The 17484-nt window shown below is 39.7% G+C and overlaps 2 protein-coding genes across 5 annotated transcripts in view; one reads left to right on the top strand and one right to left on the bottom strand.

Moving 5' to 3' along the window:
- Positions 1 to 17484, top strand: part of LOC106093255 (uncharacterized) — a 23274-nt gene continuing 5790 nt past the window's right edge. The window contains exons 1-6 of one of the 3 annotated variants that reach the window (XM_013260304.2): positions 1 to 152; positions 1200 to 1356; positions 4387 to 4509; positions 4569 to 4701; positions 9431 to 9726; positions 15471 to 15706. In XM_013260304.2, the coding sequence (XP_013115758.2) occupies positions 1282 to 1356; positions 4387 to 4509; positions 4569 to 4701; positions 9431 to 9705 (606 nt within the window). In that variant the 5' untranslated portion in view covers positions 1 to 152; positions 1200 to 1281 and the 3' untranslated portion in view covers positions 9706 to 9726; positions 15471 to 15706. Of the gene's footprint in view, positions 153 to 779; positions 1159 to 1199; positions 1357 to 4386; positions 4510 to 4568; positions 4702 to 9430; positions 9727 to 15470; positions 15707 to 17484 lie in introns of those variants that run through there. The other 2 variants (XM_013260302.2, XM_013260303.2) reach the window with 2 other exon arrangements.
- LOC106093254 (ATP-dependent RNA helicase p62) overlaps positions 16484 to 17484 on the bottom strand; it is a 24385-nt gene continuing 23384 nt past the window's right edge. For both annotated transcript variants that reach the window (XM_013260297.2, XM_013260299.2), the window contains one exon: positions 16484 to 17125. In XM_013260297.2, the coding sequence (XP_013115751.1) occupies positions 16832 to 17125 (294 nt within the window). In that variant the 3' untranslated portion in view covers positions 16484 to 16831. The remainder of the gene's footprint in view (positions 17126 to 17484) is intronic.

Consider the following 17484-nt stretch of genomic DNA (forward strand, 5'->3'; position numbering starts at 1 on the left):
ACATACTGCCGCAAATAAACCCTACTTTATTTTTGGAATTGTTTGAAGCCATTAGGGGCTCTGCTTCAACAAGCTATTAGACGAAATCAAAGCTTTTGAATTTTGACGGTCAGTCTACAATATTGAAATACCTGTGCATTATAAAATGGAGGGTAAGTACAAACAACCATATTATAGTCATTGTATTTTTATGGGGCGCGTCAACAGTGTGCTTAGCAAAAGTTTAATTTACGTAAAATATCTGGAAGTCGAATTTTGGTATAAAATAACTCCAGGAACACGCGAATATGGCAGAAAATAGTCCTAAGAGTTAATCCAAGTGCTCCATGATCTTGAGGAATATTTTTTTTTTAGAATTGTAACAAGATGGGTTCATAATTTTTTTTGATTTATTATAAATATTCTTCACAAAATTGCGCCATGAATATGTTGCATTTTTGTAAATGATGGTCATACGCAACATGGTCTCTAATTTGGGTACAATTGGTATATTTTATTTGCCAATCTAGCGGATTCGCTAGCTAATGGACAAATAAAACGCTCTTCAGCTTAATACTTTTTATTCTAACTCTGATAAACACTAACACTTATCCGACCCGGCACGGGATATTTTTATAAAAATTTTGTCAAAAGTACTGTGGCAATGTCCTACTGAATGCAATTAAGCATTTTTGCTTCAATATCTATTATCTAAAAAACAGTTATCATGAACAAATTTCCCCAAGGCCTAGTACTGACTGTCAAAACACATTATAAAAAATTGTGACGAAGATAATACGAACACATTCCGTAGATGTGGTACTGAGTTCTAAAAGCAAATATTAGGGACATGACGCTGCCCCAATACAAAATTCGCTTCAATTAATTGCCAGTATAATTAAATACTCGTGGAATGGCCACCAATGATGTTGTCTTTTTGTGTTGTTGTTTGACTTTTTTTTGTATACTGGTGAAGAAAAAAGTGTCTCATTTCGCATTCGCGTTGTTTACTACATGTCGCCTGTATCATAGCGTCATCTAAATTATCAAAAAGGTTATACATGTGTAAAAGTGCCAGCACTGTTAATAGGAATATAACACGTATCTCAGCTGATCATACTTACGCGGTTTTTAATTACTTTAAACTTAATACACTTGTCTGAAAATCATATTCTGCAGGTAATAAATTTATCATTTTTGTTTTCGTTTCTTTGCTGTAGACTCTTCTTGTTTTGTAGCATAACTTAAAGCGAATAGCGACCGGCTTCATAAAAGTCACCAACCAGCCAACAGAATAAAATAATGCTTTTGAATTCCTATGGTCAGCCTACAATACTGAAAGACGATGAAACAAATGCATCCTCATTAGAATGGAGGGTAAGTACACACACATTCATATAATAAACATAGTGAATGTATGTTTTTACGCTAAGAACATGTTAAGGTAGATTGTTTTTAAAGGCACTGTGCCGTGGTTCTCCTGTTGTTGTTGTTGTAGCAGTTTGTTGTGTTGATTTGTTCAGTGTCAAGACCCAGGAACTCTGCGATTAAGATGGGGTGCGTCCACAGGGATCTGGGACGGTGTGGAATGGGTCTGGCTGGGCAGTTAAACAGGTGTCGTGTATCGGTCCCTGGTTACAATCGGGACATACATCTTGCACTTCGACATCAATTCTTGCTCTGTAGGAGTTGAGGCGGCTGCATCTGCCGGTACGTAATTGAGCCAGAACTACTCTGGTTTGCCGGGGGAGGTCAATATCTTCAGGTGCAATGGGAGGCGGTCGTTCTCCAAGGATTACATTCACCCAGTAGCCATTTACCTCATCTACTACCGTGTCTCCATGAATGTTTTGTAGACCTGCTTGATATGCCGCTTGATCTAGAGGTTCTCTCTTATAGCGCTGAACCTCACGCTGTAGATCTTGTAGATCTGCCTTAAGGCTTCTGGGATATCTATTCACAAGATGATGATTTGGATGGTCTCTGCGATAACAGCCCTGGGTCTGCTGTTCACAAAGTGTTCCAACCTATGCCATAGCTTTCAAATAAGAACAGGAATCAAGAGATTTCATATATGCAAATAAAAACTGAATTCGGTAAATTGTGATCTTCAATATTGTTTACCCCAAATCTAGGCAATACGGATATTGAAGTACAAGTTTCAGCGTAAAATTTGCAATTTTACCATTAACATTCCACCAGGGGCAATCTCAGCGTACAGTGTCTGTTTAAAATGTGACACTCATCAAACAAATTTAAATCAATATAAATCCAATTGAGGCAGTAAATTTGCCGGATGGTAGTTGAGCCAAAACTTTTTTTTTGTTATTGTAACAGTATGTTGTATATTATACATAATATGTTTGCTGGGTTCTGTTAAAATCCAGACCTAGGAACTCTGCAACTTGGGTTGGATGTGCGCAAAGTCATTTGGTAGATTGTCTGAGCAGATGAACAGGTGACGTGTGTTGTGTTGTCAATAATTACCAGTCAACAAATCGTCACGTCTGCATCAATCTGAGCCCAGTAGTAGTTGTTGGTGTTGTAGTCACATTTCCGTATGTGGAGATAGCGATCAAGCTCCACGGGGAGCAAGGTCGTTCCGGTTCATGGGATCGGTCGCCGCTGGAACCTCATTGTCATTGGTTATTTAAAGGCGTCAATAGCTCACTTTGTCTTATCGGGTATCATAGGCACTCAGCATTTAGGCTAGAGCCGGTGCCGCCCAACTTCTTACTGAGACACTCCACTTGATATTGCTTCAAGAGAAAACCTCTAGATCAAGCGGCATATTAAGCAGGTCTAGACAACATTCATGCAGTCACGGTAGCAGCAATCCCATGGCACGGTTGTAAGTACCGGATTGACCCGATGAAGTCCTTCGTCGGCAAGGGCTGTCGCCTCAGTGTACAACACTCTGCTACACCAATAAAAGCAATGGTAGCAGATGCGGTGAATAGCTACCGAGTGAATGTGGTTCTTGGAGAAAAACCGCCTCCCTTTGCTTTAAAAAATGTACCTCCCCGGCAAACCAGAGTAGTTCAAGCTCAATTACGATCCGGCAGATGCAGGCGGATGTATGTCCCGATTGTTACCAGGGACCATACTACACTCGTCAACTTTTAACTGCCCAGCCAGACCCATTCGACTCAGACCCAGATCCCTCTGGACGCACCCCATCTTAGTTCCAGAGTCCTTGGATCTGGTTACTCAACAGAATCAAACAGACGAAGATAGAATACAACACACTGCTACAACAACAACATATCGATATCGCTGATTGTCCGCGACTTACATTGCATACGAAGCATCCCATCATCCGCAACATGTGGACTCGCCCGGTAGCTCGCAGCTGAGCTTCTCGTTATGGCAATGTATATTCCATGGCATTCGGTTGTACGTACCGGATTGACCCGATGGAGTTCTTCTACGATGTCAACCACACAAATCGAAGCTTATGGTTCCAACCAGGTATGGAAAAGTCAGTACTAATGTACTTTCTTCTGTACTTTTTCGACCCGAGAAGATCCTTTTTAACGAATTTTCGGAAGATATTGGATGTCTTTCCAGCCTTTTTTGTCTTTACTGGCAGCTAGTAGTTTTTATTATACGAAATTCGCAAAAAAAAGTTTGCATGTCCGCCTATGAAGTTAAACGCCTGGGTTCGAATCGTGGCGAGAACATCAGAAAACCACCGCTGAACATGGTTTTTACACCTAATGCTGGCGACATTTGTGAGGTACTATGCCTTGTAAAAACTTTTCCCCAAAGAGGTGTCGCACTGGTGCACGCCGTTCGGACTCGGCTATTAATGGGATGTTCCTCATCATTGAGCTTAAACTTGAATAGGGCAGCACTCTTTGATATGTGAAAATTTTGCCCCTGTTCCTTATTGTTCACAGGCAAATTTGCATTTTTTGAGGTGACAACAATTAAACGTATTTTTATCTTTTTGGAGGTGATTCAATGGTAAACTAAGGTTGTAACCATTCGCAATGCGTTGAGCAGCATTATGACATAGTTCACAACTGACCAACCAATTATCTTATATGTGGTCAACAAGCTTTCTTGTTTGCACTTAAAAACTACCGATAGCGATTGGGGGCTTTGTGCATGTACAACATGTATTTTGGAATAGTTGAAATCGTTACATCATCAAAGATCACATTCAGCTGCCGGCGTACAACTGCTGCTCATGTAGCAAACAATGGCTAAAGTTGTTTCTTATATTTTTTATCCAATATAGTACATATTTGAGGTTAGTTTTTGTTTCTATAATTTAATTTAAGAGGAGCAAAAGATGCAAATAGTAGATGTTCCATATAAATGGATGGAAAATGAGTCATTTAATTCATTTTTATAATCTAATTATAATTTTCTAAATATAATATAAATTTTATTCCTTAGGATGCCCCCATGATTTTGTGCCACAAGGATAGTATATTTGAAAGATACTTCCCCAAATATTGGAAAGGAACGCTGTATTCATCTGAAGCGATTATCAATAGTGTGATCCAATCAAATGATCAAGTATAAATTTTAAATATTTAAAAAAAAATCAACTTACAACTATGGTCGCTCAATTTTAGGTTCCTTGGACTGTACCGTACAAATCAATTCCTCTGTTGCCTTCTGAAGTTTTCAATATCACACTCAAGGGTGGCAATAAGATTAAGTTAACCATGATTCCTTTGTTCGAAAATATGATGTTTATTATAGAAGGTAAGTGTTCCAAGTCATAAGTTTTATTAGAAAACTATCTTTACATAACGACCCATAAACACCTTAGTTCAAGATCGAAAATGTTCATAAGATATAGAGACTTTGAAACTTGTTACAATATACATCATTTTCGTCTAGTCGGTTATTATCACCGCACACATTTGACGTGGCTTCAATCAGCCCAGGCCATGTGATAGGACGGTCCTCGTGGCACTGGACGTATCGAAGGCATTCGACTCTGTCAGCCATGCCAAACACGTCCCTCCAGCCAGGCCTGAAACGTTGGATCGCGAATTATCTGTGTGGTCGCCAGTCATTTGTGCAATTTAGGGATAAGAAGTCGAAGCACCGTAGAGTGAAACAGGCATAGAGATCGTATCATATGCGGACGATTGTACAATCATGGCATCAGGCCACCCACCCATTGTTGACATCTGCTATAGGTTGAACGTCTACCTCAACGAAATTGCCTCATATTTCGCTGCAAGCAATCGGAAAAAATCTGCGTGAGGTGAATGCCGAGCTGACAGTGATGGTAGATGAAGAAATGATTCCGACCATCAAGTGTCCCAAGGTACTTGTCACTAGCCGGCAGCTCGTGGGGTGCAGGCATAGAAATCTTGTTGATCACGTACGTAGCAATTGGCCGGTCTGTGGTAAGTTATGCAGCGCCAGTGTTGTCTCGTCAGCTCTGTGAAACGCAGTGGAATAATATTCAGACACCAACTAAAACATTTTTATGCCAGATTTGTGCTCTACTTTTTAATATCTTTCATTTGATACCCATATTGTTCTAATCGGTTAACATGTCCGTTCGGGTGGGTTTTGCGATGGGTCGTCCCCGCAGATTATTTGACCCCAAAATTGTATACCAATTTCTTGTATTTGGGGTACCATAAGGTGACATAAAAAACTTGACTTAAATAGGTGCATCCATCTCAGAGATCTGGCTGAACAGACAATCAAACTAAGAAACATACAAAGCGCAACAATTTCATTTTTATACCCTCCACCATAGGATGGGGGTATACTAATTTCGTCATTCTGTTTGTAACACCTCGAAATATGCGTCTAAGACCCCATAAAGTATATATATGTTCTCATGTGGACCACCTCCATCAGGAGACAAAGATCCTACCAGTGCGAAGACATAACTACAATACATGCCTTTTGGGCTATTATCGCAGAGACCATCCAAATCATCATCTTATGGATAGATATCCACCGCCCAGCGTGAGGTTCAGCGCTACAAGAGAAAATCTTTAGATCAAGCGGCATATCAAGCGGGTCTAGACAACATTCATGCAGACACGATAGCAGATGCGGGTGAATGTAGTCCTTAGAGAACGACCGCCTCCCATTGCACCTGAAGAAATTGACCTCCCCCGTCAAACCAGAGTAATTCTGGCTCAATTACGCTCCGGCAGATGCAGCCGCATCAACTCCTACAGCGCATGGATTTATGCCGACGTGCAAGATGTAAGTACCGATTGAGACCAGGGACCACACAAAACATGTCAACTATTTAAGACCCAGACCCAGATCCCTCTAGACGCACCCACCATAGTCGCAGAGTTCCTGGATCTTCACACTTAACAGAATCAAGCAGACGAAAGATAGAAACTAATAAACTGCTATAAAAACAACAACAACTAATTTGCACTTAAAAATGAGTGCTGTCGGATTCAACTTTAAGCTTAATAATAAGAGATGTCGACAGCGTTTGGTGGGTAAAATCACAGTTGAAAACATGTTCCTGTGTTCTCGCCAGGCGTTCCGCGTCATAAGCTAATCTCTTAGCAAAATATCATCTTTAAGTAGGGAGACGGTATGTTCAGAAGGCGGGTGGAAAGATAAAGGCTATTGTCTTTAGCCTTATATTGTAAACGAAATTTTAATGCATCTAAAGCAAGAAATAAATGTCTTTACGGAAGATGCCGTACTGTTTGTCCGATGCAAATTTATGTCAACAGTAGATGATATAATGAAAGGCCACTGAGCAAAGAAGTCGCAAGTGAATTTGCATACTCTCGAGAAAAAAAGTTACTAACTTAAGGTTTTTTTAATGCCGCTTTGAAAAAAAACATTCCCTCAGGTCCATACCATTGCAAATTCGGAAATGTTTTTCCGTCGGCGTGTAAAAGTTTCAACATTCATGTAAAGTATTGTTGAATTATACGATTATGGTTCATATGGGCACCACACAGGCTGGAACATTGAGGTCACATCTGTGTTGTATTCATTGCTGTCACGAGAAGCTTAGCTGCGGGCTACTCGGCGCGTCCGCAGGTTGCGGATAGTGGAATGCTCCATACGGAGTAGCTGCAAAGGCAATCGCGGACAGTCGGCGGAATCGGGCAAAGGGGCTCAGTGAGTGATCGGGCGGCACCCGCTCTTGCACAAATATTGAGTGCCTATGATGTTCGATTTGACAAGAAGAGTTGGCGCCTTCAAATAACCAGTGGCTACCCCGTTCCCGGTGATTGTTTAAATAATGCTGACTTTGTCTTACAATATCTGGCACCGAGACCAATTCGGGATTAGAACTAGAATATGAGTATCCAAACTCAATGCAAACAAAATTGACGTCAAATTTTGTGTTTGAATATGATTATAACCGAATTTTCGCAGATTGAGGTCTACCCCAACCACTTAAAATCGGCATGCGGTTGAGACTGTCTGATAATTTAACAGGCTTTTAAGCAAATTCTTACCCCGTGTTGAAATTCCTTGGGGGATTCTGCCACCCTGAAATGCAAACTTTTGTGTGGAGAAAGGTGGCATGCCAATGCTCTTTCTGTGATGCGTAAACTGGCAGGCTTATTTGGATAAGCTTGTACACCCTTCCCTTTTCTTTCCTCCTTCATCAATGTTCTAGGGACAATCCGCAAAATCCAAGTTTTTTTAAATCGCTGCCTGCGACAAATACTTCGAATTTTATGGCCATATTGTATTTCAAATGAGAAATTGCAAATAAGAACAAACACTTCCCGGTCGATGTAGAAATCCGGGAGAGAAAATGGATTTGGTTGGGTAATATTCTACGCCGACCGCGCGATGATATAGCGAGAAAGAAGGACAGCGAAGGAGGGGACGCCGAAAAACACATGGCTCCGCTGCACGAAAACAGAGTTGGAATCAACCAACGATAGAGCTATATGGAGAGAGCTTGTTGATGCCCTTTGTTCACACTGAACAGTTTACCTAGCTAGGTTGTCACAATGCGCCAAATCTGGATTCTGAGTAAATCCTAACCCAACGATGATTAAGTTTTATCCATTTGGTAGTATTGTAATATATAGGGGTACCCCTTTGGCGCTTGCGTAACATTACGGAAGTCAGTAGCAAGATCCGTAACAATATTCTCGTTTTGCGATCACTGTAATCTCGACACGGGATAGCTATGAACACGACATAGGCTGGAACTTTAAGCTCCGATCTATGTAGTGATCATCGTAACCTAAGCTCAGCTGAGTGTTACTGGGCTCGTCTACAGGTTGCAAGCAGTGTTGCCACTTAAGGAAATTATTTCCTAGCAAAATTTAAGAAAAATCTTACCAACCGCGAACAAAACCTACCAAATATTTTACAAGCCAAAAATGTGCCATATGTTTTTATACCAACCGCAGAGTTAGCCATTTTGCCATTCCATTTGGAACACATCAAAATTTACATTTGCAACGTTACAAAGTACTAGATCGACATATAGGATCTAAACATGTCCGTCCGTCTAATGTCTGTTTGCCGAAACCACTCTAAAGCCTTACATTCAAAGATGGCCTATATCTTGATATAGCAAGCACCCTTTATACCGATCTCCCGATAATAATTCTTTAATTCAGAAAATCGTAGTTTTGCCCCAATTTTTGCTGTTGCAGTGAGTTGCATGGACCGCTCAACATCTGAGTATGGACTAGATCTGACCATATTTGTATGCAGCTGCCATATAGCTCTTATTTCCGATTGAAGGCATTCAAAGCACAAAAGCTGAATTTCCTACCCAGAATTTACAAGGTTTTGAAGAAATCCCTTAACATTTGTACCAATTTTAGTCATCAGGACTTACGGCGTTTTACTGAAATTTGAAACAGTTAGACCCCTTGTTACAGTATTTGGCGCCTCAACATCAATGGTTTTGTTCTGCACTCTTTACGATTACACAGAATCGAATTTTGGGTTATCATCGACGATTTTTACAGTATTTAACTTGGTATTTATATGTTGGAAAAACGAAAATTTGATGTCAGCCTACCAAACTACCAAGACAAGAAAAACCTACAAATTTTGGTAGAAACCTACCAAAAACGGCAACACTGATTGCAAGTGCAAGGGCGCGCGGCATTTGCTTAAAAAGTGAGTGGCTGTGATGCTCAATATGACAAGATGAGTTACCGGCGCCTTTCAATACCCTATGGTTATCACGTTCCCGCTGCGCTCGGTCCTATAGACCCGTAACGAGCTCGCTCACCTAATGAAGGTTGATGAGAATCGTTAACTCCACATGCAAATATGTGTCTACTAACAACAACGTCACTGAAATGCCACGTTTGCTTCGGATATTTACCAAAGGTTTGTCGAATTTAGAAGAAGTTTTTATGGGTCATATACCAGTTGTTTGACATAATTATTATTACAAAATTAATATAATTATATGACAAAATTAAAATTATCATACAAGTTCTCTTCATATTATTACAATTATCCCTAAATAATGTATTGCTTCTTTCAGATGAATACGTAAAATCTATTGTCACCGATAATTTAACTCCAAAAGATTTGTATCATTTAACGCACCAGAAAATTGCTAGAGATCGTATAAATGAAGGAATTGATGTTTTATACATCAATGATGCAGCTTATCAAGAATTGGAGAAAAATGATAAAAATCCTTCAAAAGTTTTATTAAGATCGATAGCGCATACTGTCCAGCCTGCCTTCATAAAAGGATATTTTAACAATCCTCTGCCACAATCTTTGTTGGATTGTTGTTCAACACATAACTAAACGAGGCATGCAGTGCAAACTGTAAGTATTATCTAAATTTCTTAACTATTCCTTTATGACATTTTAATATTAAATTTAAAATTAAAGCTAAGGGAGGTGCCATGCCACATATTGAGATAGGACATTAAAATGTTTTGACATTTGTATAGTGTAAGCTATGTCGAACAAAACAGCTCTATAGATTAGTGGAATTGTATATTATAAAAGCCCAGTCGGCATTTGATTTTACTGTGGTTGAAACATTCACCGGTATATGCAGACTTGCCATCAGCGTTGCGTTTTGATCCTTTTTAGCGATATATGATCGTGAGTAGTTTTTCACTCCTCACGCTCACGAGAAAACAAATTACGTCTGTCTGCTGAAGTCACTGCATATCCTTTTTAAAATAGAGATACATATATAGCTGAAACTTTGTACAAACTAGTTCTGACTCAATTACGTTCCGGCAGATGCAGCCGCCTCAACTTCTACAAAGCTAGATTGATGCCAACGTGCAGGATGTGTGTCTTGTTTGTGACCTGGGACCACAAGAAACACGTCACGTGCTTAACTGCCCAACCAGAGCCACTCGACTGAGACCCAGATCCCTCTGGACCAGTGATGGGTTTAGGAGTTAATGCGTTCGTTCTAAAAACTATAAAGTAACCTCTAAAAAGAAAATTTTATGTTAGGAATTCCGTACTAACAAAATCCTTAATTGTTTTCAATACCACATCCCTAAGTTGGTATTGTGTCCCCACCTAAGTTCCGGTATCTGTTAGACGCGAACGCCGGGCAATGACAAAAGGAATTGCTCCACATGCTATCACTTGCCGCACCGATTTTACATAAGTGAGCTCGTAGTCCTTTGTGTCCCGTTATGATACCAATAGCTATACTGACCTCCTTCTTCTTACTTCCTTTCAGTAATAGCCTCGTCTTCTCACGATCTGGATCTCACATAGGATTTTCGCCTTTCTACCGACTGTTTCGCTGTTCCACAGGAAATGCATGCGCATTTGCCACCCACGGTCTTAACTCGGACTGCGTCGACCCGAAAAGATTCGGGTTAACCAAGTTTATTGACGACAGTCAATCTTTCCATTCTCATTTACTCCGTTATGGCCCGGCACCCACCAAACGATGCTGATTTTTCCATCCTCAGTGCAACCGTTAATCTTCTTCTTACACTTCAAGACTATGCGAAACCTTACCGTCCTGTTTGTTATTGCCCTCATGGCAAATTTACTGTCCGTAAAGATGTTCACACTCAACGTCCTCGCGTTAGCACCGCAACACCTCACGCATTCCGTGATTGCCCGGGTCTCCGCCCAGGCAGTCTGAAACATCTCAGTCCCTGGGTTCTGAATGTGGATCCCCAGGCCCACTCTGTCCTCTAGCTTTGATCCATCCGTGTAACATGATGTTCCAGATGGCAATACTAGGGTTCCGTCAATCCAAAACTGTGCCGATGGCAGCAGTACCTTACACTCGACTTCATAGTAGTCCACCAAATTACTGAAGCGTAAGTAAGTATTGGTCTAATCGCGCTCCTGTAGAGCCAGTGGACTATCCTCGGATTCAGGTCCCATTTCGATCCTACGGCCCGTCTACATAGTGCCCAACTTCTGTGAGTCTTCTCGGTACGCTCCTGTATGTGACACTTCCAATTCAGTTTTCTGTCCAAGATCACGCCTAAGTATTTGACCATGTCAGATATCGAAATCGTCTTATTGATGAAACGTGGTGCGTTAAATTGGCCCGCCTGAACAGGCATATTTCAGTCTTCTCTGGGTTAATATTGAGACCTCTGGCTCTAACTCACTCATATGTCATATGCAAGACTCTTTCGGCCCTTCTGCATAGCTCGTTCGAATCCTTACCTCTCAGAAGTATTTATTATCCTCTGCGTAGCAGACGGGTTCAAATCCCTCCCCAGTCAGCATCCGTAATAAGTCATTTATGGTGGTTGTTGTTGTTGTTGTAGTAGCAGTGTGTGGTACACTGAGGCGGCAGCCCTTGCCGATGAAGGAATTCATCGGGTCAATCCGGTACATACAACCGATAAATGCCCCCTGTTGCGTGCCTTGTGCCACTTTCTCCCTTATATTTATGCCATGGAACAAACAATTTATCCACCTGTTCCTTAGCATATGGTTTATCCAGTCTCTAAGGACCGGGTCCACCCGGTACTGGTCTAAGGATTGGATCAGTGCGTCGGTCCGCACATTGTCGGCCGTACTTAATGCCTTTATACTTGTTCCTATTAATTTAAGTGTCAATATTATAACATATTAGCTGAACTGGGCCCGCTCCCCTGAGCCTTCTTTTACTTTATATGGAAAAAAATTATCATTTGAATATTTATTTTCGGCAGCTTTTAGTGAAATATCATGCTACGAAAATAGGATATGTATATCGCTTGAATAACAATATAACAATATATTGGGTTGCCCAAAAAGTAATTGCGGATTTTTTAAAAGAAAGTAAATGGATTTTTAATAAAACTTAGAATGAACTTTAATCAAATATACTTTTTTACACTTTTTTTCTAAAGCAAGCTAAAAGTAACAGCTGATAACTGACAGAAGAAAGAATGCAATTACAGAGTCACAAGCTGTGAAAAAATTTCTCAAAGCCGATTATATGAAAAATACGCAATTACTTTTTAGGCAACCCAATAAGTACCTTTGTATGAATCCCATATGATCTTTATTGGTCTACGAATTCGCGCGAAGGGTTTAATGTCATTTAAGTTTGGATGTTAAATGTCCCCTAAATTGGTTATTAATTTCGTTTTCTAGTCTCAAATACCTTTTCCTTTAAATCCCTAATTGCAAACGTCAACAAATATGTCCGCTTTTGGGTATGGGTATGTCGGCAAACATGACGGGTTTGGGGGTGTTTTAGGGAATGGAAAGATTCGTGTTCTACTCTAAAATACCTCTTATTTGAGTCCCATATTGCAATGGTCAGCAAATACTTTCTATTTGGGTGGTGTTAGGCCCTACAGACATTTTTTCTCGAATATTCATATCAAATATGTGCTTTACCTTAAATTTGTCCTCTTTGAGGAATGTTTTTGGGTAGGGGCAGCCACCCAGATTCGTATTCTACATTCAAATATCTTTTATTTAAGGTTCATATTGCCATGGTCGGTCAATAAGTCCTGTTTGGGGGTGTTTTGGGGAAGAGGTGGACCCCCAGATTTGGTCCCACATTTGGATAGCAGATTCGTATTCTACTCCCAAATACCTTTCAATACCCAATTACCTTTCATATTGCCTTGGTCAGTAAATATGTCTGATTTAAGGATGTTTTGGGGGTTGGATGGACCACTCGGTAGAGAAGTTTTAACATGGCAGGATACCTTACAAATGTAGCCAGCATTAGTAAGGGGATAACCACCGCTGAAATTCTTGTTGATGTTCACGCCGGGATTTGAACCCAGACGTTCGGCGTCATAATTGAACATGCTAACCTCTGCGCCACGGTAAAATTGCAAATTTTGAGCGTGAACATTCCACTAAGGAACAGGGGCAAACTTCTCACATATCAATGAGTGCAGTCCGATTCAAGTTTAAGCTCATTGATAAGGAGCCTCCTTTTTATAGCCGAGTCCGAACAGTAACATTGTGGAACAGCAAAACGGTCAGTAGGATGGCGATCATCATCTTTCGTCATAAGTCGGTAAAAAATGCATAATTTATGCCCCCATAGCCGCTTTATCGAAATATGGTCCGATTTGGACCACATTTGACACAGATATTGGAAGGCCTAATAAGTACAAGTCATTGTTAAATTTTGTAGACCAAAATATTGGTCATTTTGGTAGCCATATCCAAATATCCAGCGATCTGAACCATATACGACACGGATGACGAAAAGCCTAGCATAAGTCACTGTGTCAAATTTCAGCGAAAACAGATTATAAAGGAGCCTTTTATGGGGCAAAGACTTTAAATCGATAGATCGGTCTATATGGCAGCTATATCCAAATCTGGACCGATCTGGGCCAAATTGAAAAAAGTTGACGAAGAGCCTAACGCAACTCACTTTTTAAAATTTTGGCGAAATTGCACAATAAATGCGCTTTTTATGGGGCCAAAATCATAAATCGACAGATCGGTCTATATGGCATCTATATCCAAATCTGGACCGATCTGAGCCAAATTGAAGAAGGATGTCGAAGGGCTTATCTTAACTCACTGTCCCCAATTTCGGCGACAACGGACAATAAAAGCCCTTTATAGGCCCAAAACTTTAAATCGAGAGATCGGTCTATATGGCAGCTATATCCAGAACTGAACCGATCTGGGCCAAATAGCAGAAAGATATCAAGGGGCCTAACGCAACTTACTCTTCCAAATTTGGCAAAATCGGACAAAAAATGCGTTTTTTATGGGCCCAAGACCTTAAATCGAGAGATCGGTCTATATGACAGCTATATCTAAATCTGAACCGATCTGAGTCAAATTGAAGGAGGATGTCGAAAGGCCTAACACAACTTAATATCCAAAATTTCGGCGAAATCGGACAAAAAATGCCCTTTTTATGGGCCCAAGACCTTAAATCGAGAGATCGGTCTATATGACAGCTATATCTAAATCTGAACCGATCTGAGTCAAATTGAAGGAGGATATCGAAAGGCCTAACACAACTTAATGTCCAAAATGTCGGCAAAATCGGGTAATAAATGAGCCTTTTATGGGCCCAAGACCTTAAATCTAGAGATCGGTCTATATGGCAGCTATATCCAAATCTGGACTGATCTGACCCTAATTTAAGAGGAATGTCGCTGTCCCAAATTTCAGTAAAATCGGATAATAAATGTGGCTTTTATGGGCCTTTTGGTCTTTTATGGGAGGCCACCGTAGCGCAGAGGTAAGCATGTCCGCCTATAACGCTGAACGCCTAGGTTCGAATTCTGGCGAGACCATCTAAAAAAAATTTTCAACCATGGTTTTCCCCTCCTAATGCTGGCAACATTTATGAGGTACTATAAGTTTGCCCCTGTTCCCTAGTGGAATGTTCGTGGGCAACATTTTGTATGCCTTAGACCCTAAATCGGCAGATCGGTTGAAGAAGAGCGTAACGCAACTCACTTTTTCAAATTTTGGCGAAATTGCACAATAAATGCGCTTTTTATGGGGCCAAAATCATAAATCGACAGATCGGTCTATATGACAGCTATATCCAAATCTGGACCGATCTGAACCAAATTGAGAAAGGATGTCGAAGGTCCTAACACAATTCACTGTCCCAAACTTCAGAAAAATCGTATAATAAATGTGGCTTTTATTGGCTTAAGACCCTAAATCGGTGGAGCGGTCTATATGGGGGCTATATGAAGATATAGTATCTTCGAACTTGACCTGCTTATGGACAAAAAAAAAATAATCTGTGCAAAATTTCAGCTCAATAACTCTATTATTAAAGACTGTAGCGTGATTTCAACAGACAGACGGACGGACATGCCTAGATCGTCTTAGATTTTTACGCTGATCAAGAATATATATACTTTATAGGGTCGGAAATGGATATTTCGTTATGTTGCAAACGGAATGGCAAAATGAATATACCCCCATCCATAGGTGGTGGGTATAAAAAGTTATTGCAAGAACTTTTCAACTGCGATCCATGGTGGAGGGTATATAAGATCCAATCTTAACGCGCTTTTTTTTTTTGTGCAGTGGTTTCCGTTTTTCTGTCGTTTCTGTTCTCTTGCAGCTCTATATCTGTCTGCGTTTCTCTATCTGCTCCTCCTCTCCTATTTTTTTTCTAGCGCGAACGCAATGGACCTATGGTCTTCCAGTTAAGACTGCTAGTCTCATGCCTTTAAACCCAACCTAACTTTCCCCAAAGATGGTGGGTTTAATTTTAAAATAAAAACAATGGTAGAGGTTGATTGCGTTTCTGTATAATTTATTTTTTCAATGAAATACATCAATCTTAAATACTACATTTAGGATTTTGTTTTTAAGTTTCATCATACAAATAAAGTATAATTAGAATGCCAAATGTTTGATTAAACTTTAAGAAAAAAATCAAAAATGGTAGATTTCACAACCAAAATAAAAATAAACAAAAAATTTGTTATAGAGTAATTCATTTCAGGTAATATGGAATACGTCTAAGAAAAATTAAATAAAATACTCTTCTACTCATTCGGTGTGTCATTATTGTGCCCACATTTACAAAATGTGCACAATTTAAAATAAACTAAGACCCCTATGTGGGGGCGGGAGACATACGCGGGTGAGTTGTTTGTGCGGCGGCTCAAGGATTACAAAAATACTAAATTAGTTTATAAAGCAAACGATAGAAAATTTCATTTTGAAAAATAAATTTGAAAACAATTCTTTAGCTTTACGGCATAAACAAATAATTACACGCACACATTAAGGATACTTTCCATACTGCTTTCTTAAACACACAAAGTATTTGAAGTTTTAAGATTTTTAGTCCAGTTATCCCTTTGCAGAAGACCAACTTGAAATCCTTGCATAAAAATACTTGTGTTTCAATTAATCAACGATATGTGTGTGCCTAATTGTAATTACATTTTGTTATTTTGTACATTGTCTCAAGACATGTGAATGTTGTTGGATAAAAAACGATTACGTAAGAAATATTTGTTTAATATTAGGGTGAGTTGGTTCTTACTTGGACATATGCGGATGATAGATAAGGGGGAGGGAGTATCACAAAAAATGCACATTCATTTGTTTTTCTTTTTTCGAATTTGTTGTGGGTTTATTAAATTTCAAACACAATTTGATAGAAATTGTTTCTTTGTTTTTTTTTCTTTAGCCATTTATTATTAAAATGATTTTTTATGTACTTTATTTTATATCTTTAATTTTTCTTTTACTTTTCAATGTCCAATGAGAATTTTATTTTTTATAAAAAGCCTCAGTGTCTTGTTCCTTGAAAGGAAAAAAAAGACAGATTAATTAGATTGTTACTGTTTGTGTATGTGTATTGTGTGTACATATATATAAATGTATGGAATCTGCAGTTTTTTAATTTGCTTATTTTGTTAAAATGAGAAACAAATGATTTAGTTATTAAAAATAAAATGTAGATACTAAATATATAATTTAAGATTAAGTCCTTATAAACTAACTTTTTGTATTGATGTGTTTAATCGAATCGCGTATGTCTCTGGGTACCGCCACTGGATCCACCACCGCGGTTGTAGTCATTGCCGCCGCCATAGCCATTTCGGGCACTGTCGCCACCGCCGTAGCCGTTTCGACTGTCTCCGCCATAACCATTGCTGCGTCCACCACCATAACCGCCAGTACGACCGCCACCTCCGCCCATAGATCCTTTTTTGAAAGTGCCATTATAACGCGAGGAGTTACCATAACGAGATCGACCGCCACCGTCGAAACGACTGCTGCGGACCATGCTTTCTAGTGCGGGATTAATTTCCTGAAATGGAAGAAAGTGGTAAAATTAATTTACTAAAAGTTTAAAAATCGTGCAGAAAAAAAGATATAAGCGGAGCCCTCAACGCCCAACCCAGCCTTTTAAATTATGCTGCATCCTTCTGTGATATAATTGTCAAACTCCAACTACTATTGCCAGCATCACTCGAAAACTCTTCATTGGCTTTATTTAACTCTGAAATATTGCCAGTTTATCATGAATCTTTCGACGCTACTTTTCCCGCCTTTCAAATACCGGACGATTATTGATTATTGCATGCTCACCTATATAGGTGAGCAAGCACCTATATATAGGTGCACCAATATAGGTGCTAGCTGATCTATATAGGTGCTAGCAGACCT

Source organism: Stomoxys calcitrans, chromosome 2, assembly GCF_963082655.1.
Source record: "Stomoxys calcitrans chromosome 2, idStoCalc2.1, whole genome shotgun sequence".
Lineage (NCBI taxonomy): Eukaryota > Metazoa > Arthropoda > Insecta > Diptera > Muscidae > Stomoxys > Stomoxys calcitrans.